A 25,914-nucleotide genomic window follows, 5' to 3' on the forward strand; every position below is an offset into this window, starting at 1 on the left:
CCCTTAGTATATAGTGTACTCACTTATTATGTATAGCACAGTCCCTTAGTATACAGTGTACTCACTTATTATGTATAGCACAGTCCCTTAGTATATAGTGTACTCACTTATTATGTATAGCACAGTCCCTTAGTATATAGTGCACTCACTTATTATGTATAGCACAGTCCCTTAGTATATAGTGTACTCACTTATTATGTATAGCACAGTCCCTTAGTATACAGTGTACTCACTTATTATGTATAGCACAGTCCCTTAGTATATAGTGTACTCACTTATTATGTATAGCACAGTCCCTTAGTATACAGTGTACTCACTTATTATGTATAGCACAGTCCCTTAGTATATAGTGTACTCACTTATTATGTATAGCACAGTCCCTTAGTATACAGTGTACTCACTTATTATGTATAGCACAGTCCCTTAGTATATAGTGTACTCACTTATTATGTATAGCACAGTCCCTTAGTATATAGTGTACTCACTTATTATGTATAGCACAGTCCCTTAGTATACAGTGTACTCACTTATTATGTATAGCACAGTCCCTTAGTATATAGTGTACTCACTTATTATGTATAGCACAGTCCCTTAGTATATAGTGTACTCACTTATTATGTATAGTGCCATCCTTAGTTACATAGTTTTCTCTTTTATTATGTATAACACTGCTCCTTATTAAGCACCATCCTCTCTAGTTATGTATAGGGCGATCCCCTTATTATAAAAAGTCCTCTCGTTTTGTACAGTTCTGTCCCTTACATAGCGTATTTTTGTTAATCACGTCGCCCTCTTTTTATTACATAGTCCTCTCTTGTTAGATATATAATGATTGCTGATGGAGCCGCCGGTGACCAGAAGATCAGTCCATCAGCTCCTCCATCAGAAAAGAAGCTTTCCCATGGTCCATCAGCCGACAATGCATTATATATCTAACAAGAGAGGACTGTATGTAATAAAGAACGAAGCGCTATATTATTCGATATGTTAGGGGCAGAGCTGTACATAACAAGAGAGGGCACTGTGTAATAAGGGACGGCAATACACATAATAAAGGAGACTATGTAGGATATCCGGTTATATATATATATATATATTTGTAGTTTTAACGCCATAAAAGGTGGGGGGCCCAGACACATGTCTTGCACAGGGGCCCCAAGCAGTCAGTGTCCGCCCCTGAATGCGCGGTATGTATCAGATAAGATTCGCTATATGTTTGCTTTACATATCCCACTGATCTCAGTTGTATGATCACTTGAAGCATTGCATTGCACTTTTTTTTTTTGCCGAGTGTCATTTTGAAGTTTCCTTAGCACACACATCCTGCAGTTCTCACCGCGCATCCCACGTCTTTAGCAATGTTCTCATGTCTTATGTGGACCGCTCGGTCATCCTCCACTAGTAAGCTCTTGTCTGTCTAATTTTCATGTCCTAATTACTAGTCTACAGTCAGACTTCCCACACGTCGTCTCTGGACACCAACATGTCCATGTTAAATTTCCATAGCCTGTAAGTGTCATTATTCAGTTTGACCAAAGTAAGTTTAACCTCTGAGCCCCTTCCCTTCTCTCCTTTATATCTATATACTGAGTTTCTTACTTGTATACAGGAGATGAGAAGCTCCGGAGGATTCCTTGTATCAGTCCGTTCACCAAGCGGTGCTGCGCTCTTTGCTGTGTTGTGCCCAGGCCCATCTCTAATCCTACAGCTACTGCACACTCCAACAACTACATTCTCCATAGTATCCACAGACATCATTATTTCATTGTCCCTAGTATATATATATATATATATATATATATATATATATATATATATATATATATATATATATATATATATGATACATCTCTGTGACATCCACACATGTCATTAATAGATGCTTTATAATACAGGTGACACCAGAAGTTTCCATCCACTATATATAAAGACACATATGATGTTTTTCTCAATATCTGACATGAAATCAGAATAAACCTTTCCCGTTTTAGGACAATTAGGATTTTACCATAATGTTTAATATTTGCCAAATGCCGGAATAATGAGAGAGAGAGAGAAGGTTTTAAGGCATTTTTATTACTTACTGCAAAGTCAGAAGTTTCCATCCATTTCATTAGTATTTGGTGCCATTGCCCTTAATCTGAATGACTTGGGTCAGACGTTTGGGATCTCCTTCCACAGCTTCTCACTATAGTTGGTGGGGATTTGGGCCGATTCCTCCTGACTGGTGTAACTGATCCAGGTTTGTAGGTCTTCTTGCTCGCAGCCTTTTCAGCTCTGCCCATAAACTTTCAATAGGATTGAGATCAGGGATTTGTGATGGCCGCTCCAAAACATTGACTTTGTTATCCTTAAGCCACTTTGTTACCATTTTGGCAGTATGCTTCGGGTCATTGTCCATTTGGAAGACCCATTTCCGCCCAAGCTTTAACTTCCTGGCTGATGTCTTGAGATGTTGCTTCAGTATTGCCACATAATCTTCTTTTCTCATGATGCCATCTATTTTGTGAAGTGCACCAGTCCCTCCTGCAGCAAAACAACCCCAAAACATGATGCTGCCACCCCCATGTTTTAGGCTTCAAAGCTTTTCCCTTTTTCCTCCAAACATAACAATGGTCATTATGCCCCAAAAGTTAAATTTTAGTTTCATCAGACCACAGGACCACAGGACATGTCTCCAAAAATTAAGATCTTTGTTCCTGTGAGCATTTGCAAACATTAATCTGGCTTTTTTATGTTTCTTTTGAAGCATTGGCTTCTTCCTGGCAGAGTGGCCTTTCAGCCTATGTTGATACAGTACTCATTTCACTGTGGATATTGACACAATCTTACCAGCTTCCGCCATCATCTTCACAAGGTCTTTTGCTTTTGTCCTTGGGTTGATATGCGCATGTCAGACCAAAGCACGTTCATCTCTGAGGCAGAGAACCCGTCTCCTTCCTGAGCGGTATGATGGCTGGACATTCCCATCTTGTTGGTACTTGTGTATAATTGTTTGTACAGATGAACGAGGCGCCTTCAGGTACCTTGAAATTGCACTCAAAGATGAGACAGACTTGTGCAAGTCCACAATTCTCTTCCTGATATCTTGGCTGATTTCTTTAGACTTTCCCATGATTCTACACAAACAAGCATTGTGTTTCAGGTGTGCATTAAAATACATCCACAGGTGTGTCTCTAATTAACTCAGATGTTGCCAAAAAAACTATCAGAAGCTTCCAAACACATGACATCATCATACGGGCCGTCCAGAATTATTTAAAGGCACAGTAATCTTACTGTATGGAAACTTTTGACTTTGCAGTAAGTAATAAAAATGCCTTAAAACATTCTCTCTCTCTCTCATTATTCCGGCATTTGGCAAATTGTAAAAATGATGGTAATCCTAATTGTCCTAAAACGGGAAAGGTTTATTCTGATTTCATGTCAGATATTGAGAAAAACCTGCAGATGTGTCTTTATATATAGTGGATGGAAACTTCTGGTTTCAGCGGTACACACAGATCACGATATGATCTGCACACACATGTGATAGCTTATAGCATGTGTTAATGAGGGGGCAGCTGTGGAGACCCTCGCTGCAGAGGCAGGGCACCTATTATGAGGAGCTCATCCTATGTACCTGACGTGGGAGACTTGCAGCGATCCAGCTCCAGGGACACGGGGCTGTCTGTGAGTTCTGTCAGACCTGCAAGGAAAACACTCATATTACTATAATGACAAAGAGGAGAAGGACTTTGAAGAGCCCCCTGAGGACCCTCCTGCTCATAAAGCTGTTATTATTCACTTCTAAACCCCCAAAAGAGTCAGAAATCATTGCCAGGTTTATAAATATTTGCAGGAAATAAAGCGACACGAGAGCTGCGTACACCTCATGTCTGGCCGCGGGTGCAGGGACCACACCGTTCCTGACACATGGGGGCGCTGCAGTCGCCTTCACCGTAGTGCAGCAGAGAAGCTGTACTGCGAGATGGGAATTAGCCGCCAGCTACAAAAATAAGCCAGTACATAGGAAAAGTGCAGCAAACAATGTGCGACAGCCTGGAGCCATCAAAATGCTTCTGCTCAGTCAAGGTTATTTCTGAAAAAGTGTTATCTGTACCTTTACTGGAGAGAGAAGGAGGCAGCACTATCTGTACCTTTATAATTTACTGGAGAGACAAGGAGGCAGCACTATCTGTACCTTCATAGTTTACTGGAGAGACAAGGAGGCAGCACTATCTGTACCTTTATAATTCACTGGAGAGACAAGGAGGCAGCACTATCTGTACCTTTATAATTTACAGGAGAGACAAGGAGGCAGCACTATCTGTACCTTCATAATTTACTGGAGAGACAAGGAGGCAGCACTTTCTGTACCTTTATTATTTACTGGAGAGACAAGGAGGCATTACTTTCTGTACCTTTATAATTTACAGGAGAGACAAGGAGGCAGCACTATCTGTACCTTTATAATTTACAGGAGAGACAAGGAGGCAGCACTTTCTGTACCTTTATAATTTACTGGAGAGACAAGGAGGCAGCACTATCTGTACCTTTATAATTTACAGGAGAGAAAAGGAGGCGGCACTTTCTGTACCTTTATAATTTACTGGAGAGACAAGGAGGCAGCACTTTCTGTACCTTTATAATTTACCGGAGAGACAAGGAGGCAGCACTTTCTGTACCTTTATAATTTACTGGAGAGACAAGGAGGTAGCACTATCTGTACCTTTATAATTTACAGGAGAGACAAGGAGGCAGCATTATCTGTACCTTTATAATTTACTGGAGAGACAAGGAGGCAGCACTTTCTGTACCTTTATAATTTACTGGAGAGACAAGGAGGTAGCACTATCTGTACCTTTATAATTTACAGGAGAGACAAGGAGGCAGCACTTTCTGTACCTTTATAATTTACTGGAGAGACAAGGAGGCAGCACTTTCTGTACCTATATCATTTACAGGTAACAACAGGGACACCGCACTAAATGTACTCACATTAATTACAGGAGAGACAGGGGAGTAGCACTACCTGTACCTATATCATTTAACGGAAGAAACAAAACACACAGTACTAGCTCTACTTACATCACTTACTGAAGGAGAAAGGCAGGCAATACTACCTCTATCTACATCATTTACAGATAGTACTGCCTATCTGTAACTGTCATTTACAGAAAGAAACAGGGAGACAGTATTATCTGTACCTACATCCTTTAAAAGAAGTAACAAGGAAGCAGTAATATCTGTAAATACGTCCTTTATAGAAAGAGACAGGGAGGCAGTAATATCTGTAACTATGTCATTACAGAGAGACAGGGAGGCAGTAATATCTGTAACTATGTCCTTTACAGAGAGACAGGGAGGCAGTAATATCTGTAACTATGTCCTTTATAGAAAGAGACAGGGAGGCAGTAATATCTGTAACTATGTCATTACAGAGAGACAGGAAGGCAGTAATATCTGTAACTATGTCATTACAGAGAGACAGGGAGGCAGTAATATCTGTAACTATGTCATTACAGAGAGACAGGGAGGCAGTAATATCTGTAACTATGTCATTACAGAGAGACAGGGAGGCAGTAATATCTGTAACTATGTCATTACAGAGAGACAGGAAGGCAGTAAAATCTGTAACTATGTCATTACAGAGAGACAGGGAGGCAGTAATATCTGTAACTATGTCCTTTATAGAAAGAGACAGGGAGGCAGTAATATCTGTAACTATGTCCTTTATAGAAAGAGACAGGGAGGCAGTAATATCTGTAACTATGTCATTTATAGAAAGAGACAGGGAGGCAGTAATATCTGTAACTATGTCCTTTATAGAAAGAGACAGGGAGGCAGTAATATCTGTAACTATGTCCTTTACAGAGAGACAGGGAGGCAGTAATATCTGTAACTATGTCCTTTATAGAAAGAGACAGGGAGGCAGTAATATCTGTAACTATGTCCTTTATAGAAAGAGACAGGGAGGCAGTAATATCTGTAACTATGTCATTTATAGAAAGAGACAGGGAGGCAGTAATATCTGTAACTATGTCCTTTATAGAAAGAGACAGGGAGGCAGTAATATCTGTAACTATGTCCTTTATAGAAAGAGACAGGGAGGCAGTAATATCTGTAACTATGTCATTTACAGAGAGACAGGGAGGCAGTAATATCTGTAACTATGTCATTACAGAGAGACAGGGAGGCAGTAATATCTGTAACTATGTCATTACAGAGAGACAGGGAGGCAGTAATATCTGTAACTATGTCCTTTACAGAGAGACAGGGAGGCAGTAACATCTGTAGCTATGTCATTACAGAGAGACAGGGAGGCAGTAATATCTGTAAATACGTCCTTTATAGAAAGAGACAGGGAGGCAGTAATATCTGTAACTATGTCATTTACAGAGAGACAGGGAGGCAGTAATATCTGTAACTATGTCATTACAGAGAGACAGGGAGGCAGTAATATCTGTAACTATGTCCTTTACAGAGAGACAGGGAGGCAGTAATATCTGTAACTATGTCATTTACAGAGAGACAGGGAGGCAGTAATATCTGTAACTATGTCATTTATAGAAAGAGACAGGGAGGCAGTAATATCTGTAACTATGTCCTTTATAGAAAGAGACAGGGAGGCAGTAATATCTGTAACTATGTCCTTTATAGAAAGAGACAGGGAGGCAGTAATATCTGTAACTATGTCATTTACAGAGAGACAGGGAGGCAGTAATATCTGTAACTATGTCATTACAGAGAGACAGGGAGGCAGTAATATCTGTAACTATGTCATTACAGAGAGACAGGGAGGCAGTAATATCTGTAACTATGTCCTTTACAGAGAGACAGGGAGGCAGTAACATCTGTAGCTATGTCATTACAGAGAGACAGGGAGGCAGTAATATCTGTAAATACGTCCTTTATAGAAAGAGACAGGGAGGCAGTAATATCTGTAACTATGTCATTTACAGAGAGACAGGGAGGCAGTAATATCTGTAACTATGTCATTACAGAGAGACAGGGAGGCAGTAATATCTGTAACTATGTCCTTTACAGAGAGACAGGGAGGCAGTAATATCTGTAACTATGTCATTTACAGAGAGACAGGGAGGCAGTAATATCTGTAACTATGTCATTTATAGAAAGAGACAGGGAGGCAGTAATATCTGTAACTATGTCCTTTATAGAAAGAGACAGGGAGGCAGTAATATCTGTAACTATGTCCTTTATAGAAAGAGACAGGGAGGCAGTAATATCTGTAACTATGTCATTTACAGAGAGACAGGGAGGCAGTAATATCTGTAACTATGTCATTACAGGGAGGCAGTAATATCTGTAACTATGTCCTTTACAGAGAGACAGGGAGGCAGTAACATCTGTAGCTATGTCATTACAGAGAGACAGGGAGGCAGTAATATCTGTAACTATGTCATTACAGAGAGACAGGGAGGCAGTAATATCTGTAACTATGTCATTACAGAGAGACAGGGAGGCAGTAATATCTGTAACTATGTCATTACAGAGAGACAGGGAGGCAGTAATATCTGTAACTATGTCATTTACAGAGAGACAGGGAGGCAGTAATATCTGTAACTATGTCATTAGAGAGAGAGACAAGGAGGTAGTAATATCTGTAACTATGTAATTTACAGAGAGAGACAGGGAGGCAGTAATATCTGTAACTAGGTCATTACAGAGAGAGACAAGGAGGTAGTAATATCTGTAACTGTAATTTACAGAGAGAGACAGGGAGGCAGTAATATCTGTAACTATGTCATTTACAGAGAGACAGGGAGGCAGTAATATCTGTAACTATGTCATTTACAGAGAGACAGGGAGGCAGTAATATCTGTAACTATGTCCTTTACAGAGAGACAGGGAGGCAGTAATATCTGTAACTATGTCCTTTACAGAGAGACAGGGAGGCAGTAATATCTGTAACTATGTCATTACAGAGAGAGACAAGGAGGTAGTAATATCTGTAACTATGTAATTTACAGAGAGAGACAGGGAGGCAGTAATATCTGTAACTATGTACTTTACAGAGAGACAGGGAGGCAGTAATATCTGTAACTATGTCATTACAGAGAGACAGGGAGGCAGTAATATCTGTAGCTATGTCATTTACAGAGAGACAGGGAGGCAGTAATATCTGTAACTATGTCCTTTACAGAGAGACAGGTAGGCAGTAATATCTGTAACTATGTCATTTACAGAGAGACAGGGAGGCAGTAATATCTGTAACTATGTCATTACAGAGAGACAGGGAGGCAGTAATATCTGTAACTATGTCATTACAGAGAGACAGGGAGGCAGTAATATCTGTAACTATGTCATTTACAGAGAGACAGGGAGGCAGTAATATCTGTAACTATGTCATTACAGAGAGACAGGGAGGCAGTAATATCTGTAACTATGTCATTACAGAGAGACAGGGAGGCAGTAATATCTGTAACTATGTCATTACAGAGAGACAGGGAGGCAGTAATATCTGTAACTATGTCATTACAGAGAGAGACAGGGAGGCAGTAATATCTGTAACTATGTCATTTACAGAGAGACAGGGAGGCAGTAATATCTGTAACTATGTCATTTACAGAGAGACAGGGAGGCAGTAATATCTGTAACTATGTCATTTACAAAATAAGACAGGGAGGCAGTAATATCTGTAACTATGTCATTTACAAAATAAGACAGGGAGGCAGTAATATCTGTAACTATGTCATTTACAAAATAAGACAGGGAGGCAGTACTATCTGTAACTATGTCATATACAGAAAGAGAAAGGAAGGCAGATCTATCTGTAACTACATAATTTATGGAAAGTAACATGGAAGCAGTACTATCGGTAATAACTTTGTCATGTACAGAAAGAGACAGGGAGGCAGCACTATCTGTAACTAAATCAATTACATGAGCGATAGGGAGGCAGTACAATCTGTAACTACATCATTTACAAAAAAGACAGGCGCACAGTACAGGAGAGAAAGGCACATGAGAAAGCAATAGTATAAAAACCAGGGAGGCAGTACTATCTGTAACTACATCATTTACAAGAGTGATAGGGAGGCAGTATTACATTTAAATACAACATTTACAGAAAAAGACAGGCTCACAGTACTACATGTAATTATATCATTTAAAGGAGACAGGCACACAAGAAAGCAGTACTATAAAAAAAACAGGGAGCCAGTACTATCTGTAACTGATGAAAGTGCAGATAGTACTGTCTCCTTGTCTCTTACTGTAAAAGAAGGTACAGATAGTACTCTCTCCCTGTTCTTCCGGTAAATTAGGTAAGTGCAGATTTTACTGTTTCCCTGTCTCTTTATGTAAGTCATGTAGGTGCAGATAGTACCGTCTCCTTGTCTCTTACTGTAAATCAGGGATGTCAAACTCAAATACACAAAGGGCCAAAATTAATAACTTGGACAAAGTTGCGGCCTAACCTTGATATTTATTTAAAAAATGTCTACAATTGAGCAAGTCTTCTATACAGTATTATGGGCCCCCACAGTCTTCTGTACAGTATAATGGGCCCTATATAGTCTTCCATACAGTATCATGGGTCCCATATAGTCCCCCTGTCATGCCTCTGGGCTCGGACGCTTGAGCCTGTGCTTTGTGGTCAGGTTCCCTATCTGCTGAGCCACAGCAGTTGCACCTTTTCTCCGGGTGTTTGTCTGTTATACTTGCTTTAGTCTTTTTAGGTTAACAGGTGTTTTCATTTATCTGCCCTATCATCTTTCGGGTGCGGCTATATATAATTTTCCCCAGTCGGTATTTCCTGCTGATGACAGTTTCTTTTGGATGTTCAGCCATTCTGCTTCAGCTTAAAGCCAGTCAGTGAAATTCCAGCTAGGGTTTGTCTCCTTGCTGTTTTGGTTCTTTACTTTGCACCCACCTTCTGTTTCTTATTAGTAAGTAGACAGCATATAATCTAACAGTGAGTACATTATACTTTATTTAGTATTTTGTGGTTAACTTTGTTCACTCTGGGATCTTTCCTTTTTTCAGCAGACTTTCCCTTTTGCAGGTAATTTACTCTCTGCACTGCCCTCTGGTTCTTTAAGACACATACAGATGCATCTCACTAAATTAAAATATCATCAAAAAGTGAATTTATTTCAGTTCTTCAATACAAAAAGTGAAACTCCTAAATTATATAGAGTCATTACATGCAGAGGGATCTATTATATAGAGTCATTACACACAGAGTGATCTATTATATAGAGACGTTACACACAGAGGGATCTATTATATAGAGTCATTACACACAGAGGGATCTATTATATAGAGTCATTACACACAGAGGGATCTATTATATAGAGTCATTACACACAGAGGGGTCTATTATATAGAGTCATTACACACAGAGGGATCTATTATATAGAGTCATTACACACAGAGGGATCTATTATATAGAGTCATTACACACAGAGGGATCTATTATATAGAGTCATTACACACAGAGGGATCTATTATATAGAGTCATTACACGCAGAGGGATCGATTATATAGAGTCATTACACGCAGAGGGATCTATTATATAGAGTCATTACACGCAGAGGGATCTATTATATAGAGTCATTACACGCAGAGGGATCTATTATATAGAGTCATTACACGCAGAGGGATCTATTATATAGAGTCATTACACACAGAGGGATCTATTATATAGAGTCATTACACGCAGAGGGATCTATTATATAGAGTCATTACACACAGAGCGATCTATTATATAGAGTCATTACACACAGAGGGATCTATTATATAGAGTCATTACACACAGAGGGATCTATTATATAGAGTCATTACACACAGAGGGATCTATTATATAGAGTCATTACACGCAGAGGGATCGATTATATAGAGTCATTACACGCAGAGGGATCTATTATATAGAGTCATTACACGCAGAGGGATCGATTATATAGAGTCATTACACGCAGAGGGATCTATTATATAGAGTCATTACACGCAGAGGGATCTATTATATAGAGTCATTACACGCAGAGGGATCTATTATATAGAGTCATTACACGCAGAGGGATCTATTATATAGTCATTACACACAGAGGGATCTATTATATAGAGTCATTACACGCAGAGGGATCTATTATATAGAGTCATTACACACAGAGCGATCTATTATATAGAGTCATTACACGCAGAGGGATCTATTATATAGAGTCATTACACACAGAGCGATCTATTATATAGAGTCGTTACACACAGAGCGATCTATTATATAGAGTCATTACACGCAGAGGGATCTATTATATAGGGTCATTACACACAGAGGGATCTATTATATAGGGTCATTACACGCAGAGGGATCTATTATATAGTCATTACACACAGAGGGATCTATTATATAGAGTCATTACACGCAGAGGGATCTATTATATAGAGTCATTACACACAGAGGGATCTATTATATAGAGTCATTACACGCGGAGGGATCTATTATATAGAGTCATTACACGCGGAGGGATCTATTATATAGTCATTACACACAGAGGGATCTATTATATAGAGTCAAATTTGGTCCTCAAGCTGATTATATTTGGCCTCCTATTGAAGCCGTTAGATTTCCCTTTCATTGCCTCCATAAAGTAAGATGCCAGCAAAAGTACCCCTCAAACACAGTAAGATACCCCCACAGTAAATTCCTCCACAGTACCTTCCACACGTATGGTATGATGACCCTACAATACTCCCCTGGCAAAGTATGGTGACTCCAACACAGTATGATGCCTCAACTGTGATCCCCATACAGCCCTCCACACAGTATAATGGCCCCACATAGTCCTCCATAGAGTATAATGGCCCCACATAGTCCTCCATACAGTACAATGGGCCTCACATAGTCCTCCATATTGTATAATGGCCCCACATAGTCCTCCATACAGTATAACGGCCCCATATAGTCCTCCATACAGTATAAAGGCCCCACATAGTCCATAGTCCTCCGTACAGTATAATGGGCCCCACATAGTCCTCCATACAGTATAATGGCCCCACATAGTCCATAGTCCTCCGTACAGTATAATGGGCTCCACATAGTCCTCCATACAGTATAATGGCCCCACATAGTCCATAGTCCTCCGTACAGTATAATGGGCCCCACACAGTCCTCCGTACAGTATAATGGGCCCCATATAGTCCTCCATACAGTATAACGGCCCCACATAGTCCATAGTCCTCTGTACAGTATAATGGCCCCACATAGTCCTCCATACAGTATAATGGCCCCACATAGTCCCCCATACAGTATAATGGCCCCACATAGTCCTCCATACAGTATAACGGCCCCACATAGTCCATAGTCCTCTGTACAGTATAATGGCCCCACACAGTCCTCCATACAGTATAATGGCTCCACATAGTCCCCCATACAGTATAATGGCCCCACATAGTCCTCCATACAGTATAATGGCTCCACATAGTCCTCCATACAGTATAATGGGCCCCACATAGTCCTCCATACAGTATAATGGCCCCACATAGTCCTCCATACTGTATAATGGCCCCACACAGTCCTCCATACAGTATAATGGCTCCACATAGTCCCCCATACAGTATAATGGCCCCACATAGTCCTCCATACAGTATAATGGCCCCACATAGTCCCCCATACAGTATAATGGCCCCACACAGTCCTCCATACAGTATAATGGCTCCACATAGTCCCCCATACAGTATAATGGCCCCACATAGTCCTCCATACAGTATAATGGCTCCACATAGTCCTCCATACAGTATAATGGGCCCCACATAGTCCTCCATACAGTATAATGGCCCCACATAGTCCTCCATACAGTATAATGGGCCCCACATAGTCCTCCATACAGTATAATGGCCCCACATAGTCCCCCATACAGTATAATGGGCCCCACATAGTCCTCCAAACAGTATAATGGGCCCCACATAGTCCTCCATACAGTGTAATGGGCCCCACATAGTCCTCCTTACAGAATAACCCACTCTGTCTGCATCTACTCTCCCTCCAACCTCCAAGTGGCTGTCATTTACGGACCTCTGGGCCCGGTCACGGGCTTTATTGACCAATTCTCCACCTGACTTCTTTACGTTCTCTCTGCTGACATTCCCACAATTATCATGGGCGATTTCAACATCCCCACTGATACTCGCCAGTCAACAGCATCCAAACTCCTGTCGCTTACTTCATCCTTTGGACTTACTCAGTGGTCCTCCTCAGCCACCCACACAGACGGACACACACTAGACCTCATCTTCACCCAACTCTGCTCCCTATCTAACCTCACAACCTCCCCCTACCACAATCTGACCACCATCTACTCAACTTCTCATCCCTGTCCTCCTCACCTGTCACCCATGTCCAGCAACTAGCACACCCCGCAGAAATCTTGCACATCTAGACACTCACACACTCTCTGACTCTATTCTACCACTGACATCCATATCTTCACTCCACGACACAGACAGCGCCACTGCTTTCTAAAATGCCACTCTCGCATCAGCTATTGACTCGGTCGTCCCTCTTGTGCATGGCAGAGCGCGACGACTCAATAGGCAACCCTGGCACAACAACCTCACTAAACAGCTTCGACAAGCGTCCAGGGTTGCGGAGCGGCGTTGGAAGAAAACACATTGACATGATGACTTCACTGCATTCAAACAAGCAACACTCGCATTCAAATCAGCCCTCACCTCTGCTTAACAGGCCTACTTCACAACCCTAATATCTTCCCTATCCTACAACCCCAAACAGTTATTCAACACTTTTAACTCTCTCCTCCGCCCTCCACTGCCCCCTCCGATCGCCATCATCTCTGCTGAAGAGTTTGCCATACACTTCAAAAACAACACTGATCAAACACGGCAAGTCTTTACTGCCCAACCACCACAACCCCTTTGTTTTCCAGACCATTGTCCTTCCCCCATAACCTCCCGTCCCAACATCACGGAAAGAGACCTTACTCGTCTCTTCTCCAAATCACACCTCACCACATGTGCACTCGACACCATCCCATCCCACCTCCTCCCCAACCTCACCCCCACACTCATCCCATCCCTAACCCATCTCTTCAACCTATCACTAACTTCTGGTACCTTCCCCGCTGCCTTCAAACATGCCACAATCACACCCATCCTCAAAAAGCCATCCCTCGACCCAACCGCCTTGTCCAGCTATCGCCCCATATCGCTGCTCCCATTTGCCTCCAAACTCCTTGAGCAACACGTTCACGCTGAACTTTCCTCTCACTTCTCATCTAACTCCCTCTTTGACAACCGACAATCCGGCTTTTGCCCCCACCATCCCAACGAAACTGCCCTTACCAAAATCACCAATGACTTACTTACAGCCAAATCTAACAGACAATTCTCTGCACTCCTTCTTCTTGACCTGTCCTCTGCTCTCAACACCGTTGACCACTGCCTTCTACTACAGATCTTCTCTTCCTTGGGCGTCAAAGCCCTTGCCCTATCCTGGATCTCCTCATACCTTTCTAACCGCACATTTAGCGTCTCCCACTCCCACACTACCTCCTCACCCATCCCCCTCTCTGTTGGAGTTCCTCAAAGCTCCGTCCTAGGACCCCTACTCTTCTCAATCTATACCCTTGGCCTGGGACAGCTCATAAAATCCCATGGCTTCCAGTACCATCTGTACGCTGATGACACCCAGATCTAACACTCTGGCCCAGACGTCACCTCTCTGCTGTCCAGAATCCCAACGTGTCTAGCAGCCATATCCTTCTTCTCCTCCCGCTACCTCAAGCTCAATGTGGACAAAACTGAACTCATCATCTTTCCCCCATCTCGCGTATCTTCCCCATCTGATCTTTCTATCACAATAAATGACATAACACTTTCCCCTGTGCCGGCAATCCGCTGCCTTGGAGTAACCCTTGACTCTGCCCTGTCCATCACACCCCACATCCAAGCTCTCGCCACCTCCTGTCGCCTCCAGCTCAAAAATATTTCCAGAATCCGTCCTTTCCTCAACCCTCAATCTTCAACTGCTTGTGCACGCCCTCATCATCTCCAGCCTCGACTACTGCAACATCCTCCTCTGTGGCCGACCTGCTAACACTCTCGCACCCCTCCAGTCCATCCTCAACTCTGCTGCACGACTGGTTCATCTCTCACCTCACTACTCCTCTGCTACCCCTCTTTACAAATCCCTTCACTGGCTCCCAATTGCCCACGGTATTCAGTTCACACTACTAACACTGACCTACAAAGCCGTCCATAACCTCCCTCCTCTGTACATCTCCGAACTAATCTCCCGATATATTCCCTTATGTACTATCCGGTCCTCCCAAGACCTCCTTCTCTCCTCCACACTTATTTGTTCCTCACCCAATCGCCTCCAAGATTTCTCCAGAATATCCCCCGTCCTCTGGAATTCTGTGTCTCAACACATCTGATTATCCGCCACACTCGGATCCTTCAGACGGAAGCGGAAAACCCATCTCTTCAAACAAGCTACAGCCGGCCATGACCCCGCAGCCTCCTCAACACCGGAGCTGCTGCAGCCCCCCAACCAACAACACCGGAGCTACTGCAACCCCCCAACCTACTGTCTGCTCCCCCATCCTGTAGAATGTAAGCCCCCAAGGGCAGGGTCCTCCTCCCTCTGTACCCGTCTATCATTGTTAGTTCTTTACTGTAAGTGATATCTGTATTTTGTATGTAACCTCTTCTTATGTACAGCACCATGGAATCAATGGCGCTATAGAAATAAATAATATTAATAATAATAATGGCCCCACATAGTCCTCCTTACAGAATAATGGGCCCCACATAGTCCTCCATACAGTATAATGGCCCCATATAGTCCTCCATACAGAATAATGGGCCCCACATAGTCCTCCATACAGCATAATGGACCCCACACAGTCCTCCATACAGTATAATGGCCCCACATAGTCCTCCATACAGTATAATGGCCCCACATAGTCCTCCATACAGAATAATGGGCCCCACATAGTCCTCCATACAGTATAATGGACCCCACATAGTCCTCCATACAGTATAATGGCTCCACATAGTCCTCCATACAGTATAATGGACCCCACATAGTCCTCCATACAGCATAATGGACCCCACATAGTCCTCCATACAGTCTAATGGGCCTCACATAGTCTTCCATACAGTATAATGGGCCCCACATAGTCCTCCATACAGTATAATGGACCCCACATAGTCCTCCATACAGCATAATGGACCCCACATAGTCCTCCATACAGTCTAATGGGCCTCACATAGACTTCCATACAGTATAATAGGCCCCATATAGTCCTCGATACACTAAAATGGCCTACACATACAACCCCTGGCAAAAATTATGGAATCACCGGGCTCGGAGGATGTTCATTCAGTTGTTTAATGTTGTTGAAAAAAAGCAGATCACAAACATGGCACAAAACTAAAGTCATTTCAAATGGCAACTTTATGGCTTTAAGAAACACTAAAAGAAATCAAGAAAAAAAATGTAGTACTCAGTAAGGGTAATTTTTTTCAGACCAAGCAGAGGGAAAAAATTATGGAATCACTCACTTCTGAGGAAAAAATTATGGAATCACCCTGTAAATTTTCATTTCCAAAACTAACACCTGCATCAAATTAGATCTGCTCGCTAGTCTGCATCTAAAAAGGAGTGATCACACCTTGGAGAGCTGTTGCACCAAGTGGACTGACATGAATCATGGCTCCAACACGAGAGATGTCAATTGAAACAAAGGAGAGGATTGTCAAACTCTTAAAAGAAGGTAAATCATCACACAATGTTGCAAAAGATGTTGGTTGTTTACAGTCAGCTGTGTCTAAAATCTGGACCAAATACAAACAACATGGGAAGGTTGTTAAAGGCAAACATACTGGTAGACCAAGGAAGACATCAAAGCGTCAAGACCGGAAACTTAAAGCAATATGTCTCCAAAACAGGAAATGCACAACAAAACAAATGAGGAACGAATGGGAGGAAACTGGAGTCAATGTCTGTGACCGACCTGTAAGAAACCGCCTAAAGGAAATGGGATTTACATACAGAAAAGCTAAACATAAGCCATCAGTAACACCTAAACAGAAAGAAACAAGGTTGCAATGGGCTAAGGAAAAGCAATCGTGGACTGTGGATGACTGGATGAAAGTCATATTCAGTGATGAATCGCGGATCTGCATTGGGCAAGGTGATGATGCTGGAACTTTTGTTTGGTGCCGTTCCAATGAGATTTATAAAGATGACGGCATGAAGAGAACATGCAAATTTCCACAGTCATTGATGATATGGGGCTGCATGTCAGGTAAAGGCACTGGGGAGATGGCTGTCATTACATCTGCAATAAATGCCCAAGGTTACATTGATATTTTGGACAGTTTTCTTATCCCATCAATTGAAAGGATGTTTGAGGATGATGACATCATTTCTCAAGATGATAATGCATCCTGCCATAGAGCAAACACTGTGAAAGAAGACACATAAGGTCAATGTCATGGCCTGCAAATAGTCCGGATCTCAATCCAATTGAAAATCTTTGGTGGAAGTTGAAGAAAATGGTCCATGACAAGGCTCCAACCTGCAAAGCTGATCTGGCAACAGCAATCAGAGAAAGTTGGAGTCAGATTGATGAAGAGTACTGTTTGTCACTCATTAAGTCCATGCCTCAGAGACTGCAAGCTGTTATTAAAGCCAGAGGTGGTGCAACAAAATACTAGTGATGTATTGGAGTGTTCTTTTGTGTGTTTGTTTTTCATGATTCCATAAATTTTTCCTCAGAATTGAGTGATTCCATAATTTTTTCCCTCTGCTTGGTCTGAAAAAAATTACCCTTACCGAGTACCACATTTTTTTTCTTGATTTCTTTTAGTGTTTCTTAAAGCCATAAAGTTGCCATTTGAAATGACTTTAGTTTTGTGCCATGTCTGTGATCTGCTTTTTTTCAACAACATTAAACAACTGAATGAACATCCTCCGAGCCCGGTGATTCCTGAATTTTTGCCAGGGGTTGTAGCCTTACATACAGTATATTGGCCTCACATAGTCCTCCATACAAAATAATGGCCCAACATTAAAAAAATATATATATATACTCACCTCTCCTCGTTCCCCTGCTGCTCCGATTTTGGCAGCGAGCGCTCTACAGCCCCTCACTGCTCAGCACAGCGGGCATTTTGTAGTGACGTTATTGCGCCTGCGGCACTGAGACGTCACATGCAGAGGAAAAATGATGGGGGAGGGAGCAGACGGCTGCCCTCTTCCATCATTCCTTTCTCCCTGGATGCCAATATTGTTATAAGTGTTATGCCGGGAGGGTCCGATGCCGGCATCGCGGGCCAAATATAATCACTCAGCGGGCCAGAGTTAGACATGTATGCTGTAAATAAAGGTGCAGATAGTACTGCCTCCCTGTCTCTTCCTTTAAATGAAGGTACAGATAGTAGTATTTCCCTGTCTCTTCCAGTAAATGTATATAGTACTGTCTCCCTGTAAAAGATACAGGTGCAAATAGATCTTTCTCCTTGGCTCTTTCTGTAAGTGATGTAGGTACAGATAGTACTGTCTCCTTGTCTCTTACTGTATATGATGAAAGTGCAGATAGTACTTTCTCCTTGTCTCTTACTGTAAATGATGTAGGTGCAGGTAGTACTGTTTCCCTGTCTCTATGTAAGTGATGTAGGTGCAGATAGTACTTTCTCCTTGTCTCTTACTGTAAGTGATGCAGGTACAGATAGAACTTTCTCCTTGGCTCTTTCTGTAAGTGATGTAGGTACAGATAGTACTGTCTCCTTGTCTCTTACTGTATATGATGAAAGTGCAGATAGTACTTTCTCCTTGTCTCTTACTGTAAATGATGTAGGTGCAGGTAGTACTGTTTCCCTGTCTCTATGTAAGTGATGTAGGTGCAGATAGTACTATCTCCTTGGATCTTTCTGTAAGTGATGTACGTAGGTACAGATAGTACTGTCTCCTTGTCTCTTACTGTAAATGATGAAAGTGCAGATACTACTTTCTCCTTGGCTCTTTCTGTAAGTGATGTAGGTACAGATAGTACTGTCTCCTTGTCTCTTACTGTATATGATGAAAGTGCAGATAGTACTTTCTCCTTGTCTCTTACTGTAAATGATGTAGGTGCAGGTAGTACTGTTTCCCTGTCTCTATGTAAGTGATGTAGGTGCAGATAGTACTTTCTCCTTGTCTCTTACTGTAAGTGATGCAGGTACAGATAGAACTTTCTCCTTGGCTCTTTCTGTAAGTGATGTAGGTACAGATAGTACTGTCTCCTTGTCTCTTACTGTATATGATGAAAGTGCAGATAGTACTTTCTCCTTGTCTCTTACTGTAAATGATGTAGGTGCAGGTAGTACTGTTTCCCTGTCTCTATGTAAGTGATGTAGGTGCAGATAGTACTATCTCCTTGGATCTTTCTGTAAGTGATGTACGTAGGTACAGATAGTACTGTCTCCTTGTCTCTTACTGTAAATGATGAAAGTGCAGATACTACTTTCTCCTTGGCTCTTTCTGTAAGTGATGTAGGTACAGATAGTACTGTCTCCTTGTCTCTTACTGTATATGATGAAAGTGCAGATAGTACTTTCTCCTTGTCTCTTACTGTAAATGATGTAGGTGCAGGTAGTACTGTTTCCCTGTCTCTATGTAAGTGATGTAGGTGCAGATAGTACTTTCTCCTTGTCTCTTACTGTAAGTTATGCAGGTACAGATAGTACTGTCTCCTTGTCTCTTACTGTATATGATGAAAGTGCAGATACTACTTTCTCCTTGGCTCTTTCTGTAAGTGATGTAGGTGCAGATAGTACTATCTCCTTGGATCTTTCTGTAAGTGATGTACGTAGGTACAGATAGTACTGTCTCCTTGTCTCTTACTGTAAATGATGAAAGTGCAGATACTACTTTCTCCTTGGCTCTTTCTGTAAGTGATGTAGGTACAGATAGTACTGTCTCCTTGTCTCTTACTGTATATGATGAAAGTGCAGATAGTACTTTCTCCTTGTCTCTTACTGTAAATGATGTAGGTGCAGGTAGTACTGTTTCCCTGTCTCTATGTAAGTGATGTAGGTGCAGATAGTACTTTCTCCTTGTCTCTTACTGTAAGTGATGCAGGTACAGATAGAACTTTCTCCTTGGCTCTTTCTGTAAGTGATGTAGGTACAGATAGTACTGTCTCCTTGTCTCTTACTGTATATGATGAAAGTGCAGATAGTACTTTCTCCTTGTCTCTTACTGTAAATGATGTAGGTGCAGGTAGTACTGTTTCCCTGTCTCTATGTAAGTGATGTAGGTGCAGATAGTACTATCTCCTTGGATCTTTCTGTAAGTGATGTACGTAGGTACAGATAGTACTGTCTCCTTGTCTCTTACTGTAAATGATGAAAGTGCAGATACTACTTTCTCCTTGGCTCTTTCTGTAAGTGATGTAGGTACAGATAGTACTGTCTCCTTGTCTCTTACTGTATATGATGAAAGTGCAGATAGTACTTTCTCCTTGTCTCTTACTGTAAATGATGTAGGTGCAGGTAGTACTGTTTCCCTGTCTCTATGTAAGTGATGTAGGTGCAGATAGTACTTTCTCCTTGTCTCTTACTGTAAGTTATGCAGGTACAGATAGTACTGTCTCCTTGTCTCTTACTGTATATGATGAAAGTGCAGATACTACTTTCTCCTTGGCTCTTTCTGTAAGTGATGTAGGTGCAGATAGTACTTTCTCCTTGGCTCTTTCTGTAAGTGATGTAGGTACAGATAGTACTGTCTCCTTGTCTCTTACTGTATATGATGAAAGTGCAGATAGTACTTTCTCCTTGTCTCTTACTGTAAATGATGTAGGTGCAGGTAGTACTGTTTCCCTGTCTCTATGTAAGTGATGTAGGTGCAGATAGTACTATCTCCTTGGCTCTTTCTGTAAGTGATGTACGTAGGTACAGATAGTACTGTCTCCTTGTCTCTTACTGTAAATGATGAAAGTGCAGATACTACTTTCTCCTTGGCTCTTTCTGTAAGTGATGTAGGTACAGATAGTACTTTCTCCTTGTCTCTTACTGTAAGTTATGCAGGTACAGATAGTACTGTCTCCTTGTCTCTTACTGTATATGATGAAAGTGCAGATACTACTTTCTCCTTGGCTCTTTCTGTAAGTGATGTAGGTACAGATAGTACTTTCTCCTTGTCTCTTACTGTAAGTTATGCAGGTACAGATAGTACTGTCTCCTTGTCTCTTACTGTATATGATGAAAGTGCAGATACTACTTTCTCCTTGGCTCTTTCTGTAAGTGATGTAGGTGCAGATAGTACTTTCTCCTTGTCTCTTACTGTAAGTGATGCAGGTACAGATAGTACTGTCTCCTTGTCTCTTACTGTAAGTGATGCAGGTACAGATAGTACTGTCTCCTTGTCTCTTACTGTAAGTGATGCAGGTACAGATAGTACTGTCTCCTTGTCTCTTACTGTATATGATGAAAGTGCAGATAGTACTTTCTCCTTGTCTCTTACTGTAAATATAGGTGCAGAGAGCACTGTCTCCCAGACTCTTCTTGTAAATGATGTAGGTGCAGGTAGTACTGTTGCCCTGTCTCTATGTAAGTGATGTAGGTGCAGATAGTACTATCTCCCAGTTTCTTCCTGTAAATTAAACATGTATATACAGTATATCCTACCGATTAAAGTTCACTGCACTCAGTAAATGTCAATAGACTGGAATCATTTAATAAGCGAGTACACAGTGTTATTCAAAAGGAAGTCATCAATACAATAGAGTCAAAACTTGAGACATGATTGATGTTTCGACCCCACTAAGGTCTTTTTCCACACGCTGCTGGAGTAGTAACCGAGGGAACACGGAAAGGTACAAGTATTTGCTTGCTGTCAGTGAATGAGAACATTCCTGGTAGTGACCCCTGCCAAAGATGCTGCTAAAACTGTATCAAATCCAGAAAGCCATCAGTAAAGTAAGTGTGAGAATGTCTCTCCTGAGGGTAGTAACCTGTCCTGTCCAGGCTGTGGAGCTCAGAGCACAGTCTAGATTAGACACAACTGTAGCAAGTCTTCAGCTGTGAGAAGCATGGGGTCAGGTCAGGATCATCTCATCTACAGCATCAATAATGGGAAGAACATAAAGCGACATGCAGGTGTAATAATGTGTTCATGGCGAGAGGAGCTGGAGAGGAGCGTCACACCCGCAGCCCTCGGGGAACTTACTCTGGTAAGAAGTACGGATCCGTTTCGTAATATCTGGGTAAAAATTAGACAGGCCACGCATGCAAAAGTTGTCTGTGGAACATGCCAGCGCATCAGCAGATCAGCGGCAGCAGCGGCGGGCAGAGAAAAGAAAGGGAAAAAAAGAGTCTGCAGTGAAAGAAAGTGAAATTCATGGCGGCCGCAGCGAACCCCACCACCCCCACATCAACCAAGAAGGAGAGCCAAGAGAGTGGATTCAGCACTAGAAACACCAGCTGAGACAAACTGCGGCTGTCAGAAGAGGTTTACACGAGGGTGAGTCAAAAAAAATCCGCACTCTGGATGAGGAATTCATTTCAATCAACTTTTAGAAAACACAAACACATTATTATTCCACGTAATCTACCGGCTTCACAATACACTTTTTCCATCACGCTTTCGTATTCCTTCATTTAAATATATTTCAGGATGATCTGTGAATGCACCGGTGTCTTCACCTCTTCATAAGATGTTCCCTCGTAGCTTCTTACAGGGGACAGGATCCAAAGTCTGGTCTGTCCAGCAGAAGGTGGTCATCAGTGGTGGCCGGGGGTCTGGCTGCTTTCTCACGGCTGACACTCCTCCACGTGCCGTGAACCTCTCTACCCATTCATACACCTTCATCACAAAACACTTTCCTCATGTTCAGCACAAAGCCTTCGATAAGCACCGACACAAGACCCCCTCAAAGATCGAAAAATGAATCCCAGCAACCTGCTCTTCCGTAAACCACAAGGTGAGGCGACAATTGTGTCCTACCGAGGGCCCAGACGACCGGATGTAAAATGCTCAAAGCTGCAGCGAACTCCTCCGAAAAATGCCGATAGCAGGGAGGAAAACAGAAGATTTATATGGCCAAAAAGGGGAAAATGATTGAGTCACCCTCGTATATGTCACCTGGAAAACTCCCAGCGGACACAGCACAAAGATAAGTCAAGAGGAGTTATAAGAAGAGGGGTCCACAGAGAATACACAGAGCGTGACCTGCAGGAGCCCACCTAACATGGAACATGAAGCAGATCTACAATCACTTCTTACATACAAGACTAATGGACAACCTCCTGTATTATCCTCCAGAGCTGCACTCACTATTCTGCTGGTGCAATCACTGTGTACATACATTACTGATCCTGAGTTACATCCTGTATTATACTCCAGAGCTGCACTCACTATTCTGCTGGTGCTGTCACTGTGTACATACATTACATTACTGATCCTGAGTTACATCCTGTATTATACTCCAGAGCTGCACTCACTATTCTGCTGGTGCAGTCACTGTGTACATACATTACTTTACTGATCCTGAGTTACATCCTGTATTATCCTCCAGAGCTGCACTCACTATTCTGCTGGTGCAGTCACTGTGTACATACATTACATTACTGATCCTGAGTTACCTCCTGTATTATACTCCAGAGCTGCACTCACTATTCTGCTGGTGCAGTCACTGTGTACATACATTACATTACTGATCCTGAGTTACATCCTGTATTATACTCCAGAGCTGCACTCACTATTCTGCTGGTGCAGTCACTGTGTACATACATTACATTACTGATCCTGAGTTACATCCTGTAATATACTCCAGAGCTGCACTCACTATTCTGCTGGTGGAGTCACTGTGTACATACATTACATTACTGATACTGAGTTACCTCCTGTATTATACTCCAGAGCTGCACTCACTATTCTGCTGGTGCAGTCACTGTGCACATACATTACATTACTGATCCTGAGTTACATCCTGTAATATACTCCAGAGCTGCACTCACTATTCTGCTGGTGCAGTCACTGTGTACATACATTACATTACTGATCCTGAGTTACATCCTGTATTATACTCCAGAGCTGCACTCACTATTCTGCTGGTGCAGTCACTGTGTACATACATTACATTACTGATCCTGAGTTACATCCTGTAATATACTCCAGAGCTGCACTCACTATTCTGCTGGTGGAGTCACTGTGTACATACATTACATTACTGATCCTGAGTTACCTCCTGTATTATACTCCAGAGCTGCACTCACTATTCTGCTGGTACAGTCACTGTGTACATACATTACATTACTGATCCTGAGTTACATCCTGTATTATACTCCAGAGCTGCACTCACTATTCTGCTGGTGCAGTCTCTGTGTAAATACATTACATTACTGATCCTGAGTTACCTCCTGTATTATACTCCAGAGCTGCACTCACTATTCTACTGGTGTAGTCACTGTGTACATACATTACATTACTGATCCTGAGTTACCTCCTGTATTATACTCCAGAGCTGCACTCTCTATTCTGCTGGTGCAGTCTCTGTGTACATACATTACATTACTAATCCTGAGTTACCTCCTGTATTATACTCCAGAGCTGCACTCACTATTCTGCTGGTGCAGTCTCTGTGTACATACATTACATTACTGATCCTGAGTTACCTCCTGTATTATACTCCAGAGCTGCACTCACTATTCTGCTGGTGCAGTCTCTGTGTACATACATTACATTACTGATCCGGAGTTACATCCTGTATTATACTCCAGAGCTGCACTCACTATTCTGCTGGTGCAGTCACTGTGTACATACATTACATTACTGACCCTGAGTTACATCCTGTATTATACTCCAGAGTTGCACTCACTATTCTGCTGGTGCAGTCACTGTGTCCATACATTACATTACTGATCCTGAGTTACATCCTGTATTATTCTCCAGAGCTGCACTCACTATTCTGCTGGTGCAGTCACTGTGTCCATACATTACATTACTGATCCTGAGTTACATCCTGTATTATACTCCAGAGCTGCACTCACTATTCTGCTGGTGCAGTCACTGTGTACATACATACATTACTGATCCTGAGTTACCTCCTGTATTATACTCCAGAGCTGCACTCACTATTCTGCTGGTGCAGTCACTGTGTGCATACATTACATTACTGATCCTGAGTTACATCCTGTATTATACTCCAGAGCTGCACTCACTATTCTGCTGGTGCAGTCACTGTGTACATACATTACTGATCCTGAGCTACATCCTGTATTATACCCCAGAGCTGCACTCACTATTCTGCTGGTGCAGTCACTGTGTACATATATTACATTACTGATCCTGAGTTACATCCTGTATTATACTCTAGAGCCGCACTCACTATTCTGCTGGTGCAGTCACTGTGTGCATACATTACATTACTGATCTTGAGTTACATCCTGTATTATCCTCCAGAGCTGCACTCACTATTCTGCTGGTGCAGTCACTGTGTACATACATTACATTACTGATCTTGAGTTACATCCTGTATTATACTCCAGAGCTGCACTCACTATTCTGCTGGTGCAGTCACTGTGTACATACATTACATATCCTGAATTACATCCTGTATTATACTCCAGAGCTGCACTCACTATTCTGCTGGTGCAGTCACTGTGTAAATACATTACATTACTGATCCTGAGTTACATCCTGTATTATACTCTAGAGCTGCACTCACTATTCTGCTGGTGGAGTCACTGTGTACATACATTACATTACTGATCCTGAGTTACCTCCTGTATTATACTCCAGAGCTGCACTCACTATTCTGCTGGTGCAGTCACTGTGTACATACATTACATTACTGATCCTGTGTTACATCCTGTATTATACTCCAGAGCTGCACTCACTATTCTGCTGGTGCAGTCACTCTGTACATACATTACATTACTGATCCTGAGTTACATCCTGTATTA

General features: G+C 42.1%; 1 protein-coding gene across 9 annotated transcripts in view; it reads right to left on the reverse strand.

The window, feature by feature from the left end:
• The window catches only part of STXBP5L (syntaxin binding protein 5L), a 604,719-nt gene that overhangs the window by 63,068 nt on the left and 515,737 nt on the right, over nt 1–25,914 (reverse strand). For 5 of the 9 annotated variants that reach the window (XM_073668707.1, XM_073668703.1, XM_073668705.1 and 2 more), the window contains exons 19-20: nt 22,178–22,249; nt 3,623–3,688 (exon numbers count right to left, since the gene is read on the reverse strand). In XM_073668707.1, the coding sequence (XP_073524808.1) occupies nt 3,623–3,688; nt 22,178–22,249 (138 nt within the window). The remainder of the gene's footprint in view (nt 1–3,622; nt 3,689–22,177; nt 22,250–25,914) is intronic. The other 4 variants (XM_073668710.1, XM_073668706.1, XM_073668709.1 and 1 more) reach the window with 1 other exon arrangement.

This window comes from Phyllobates terribilis, unplaced genomic scaffold (genome assembly GCF_046119375.1).
Source record: "Phyllobates terribilis strain yellow unplaced genomic scaffold, ASM4611937v1 Scaffold_2__4_contigs__length_985480577, whole genome shotgun sequence".
In the NCBI taxonomy this organism is placed as follows: Eukaryota; Metazoa; Chordata; class Amphibia; order Anura; family Dendrobatidae; genus Phyllobates; species Phyllobates terribilis.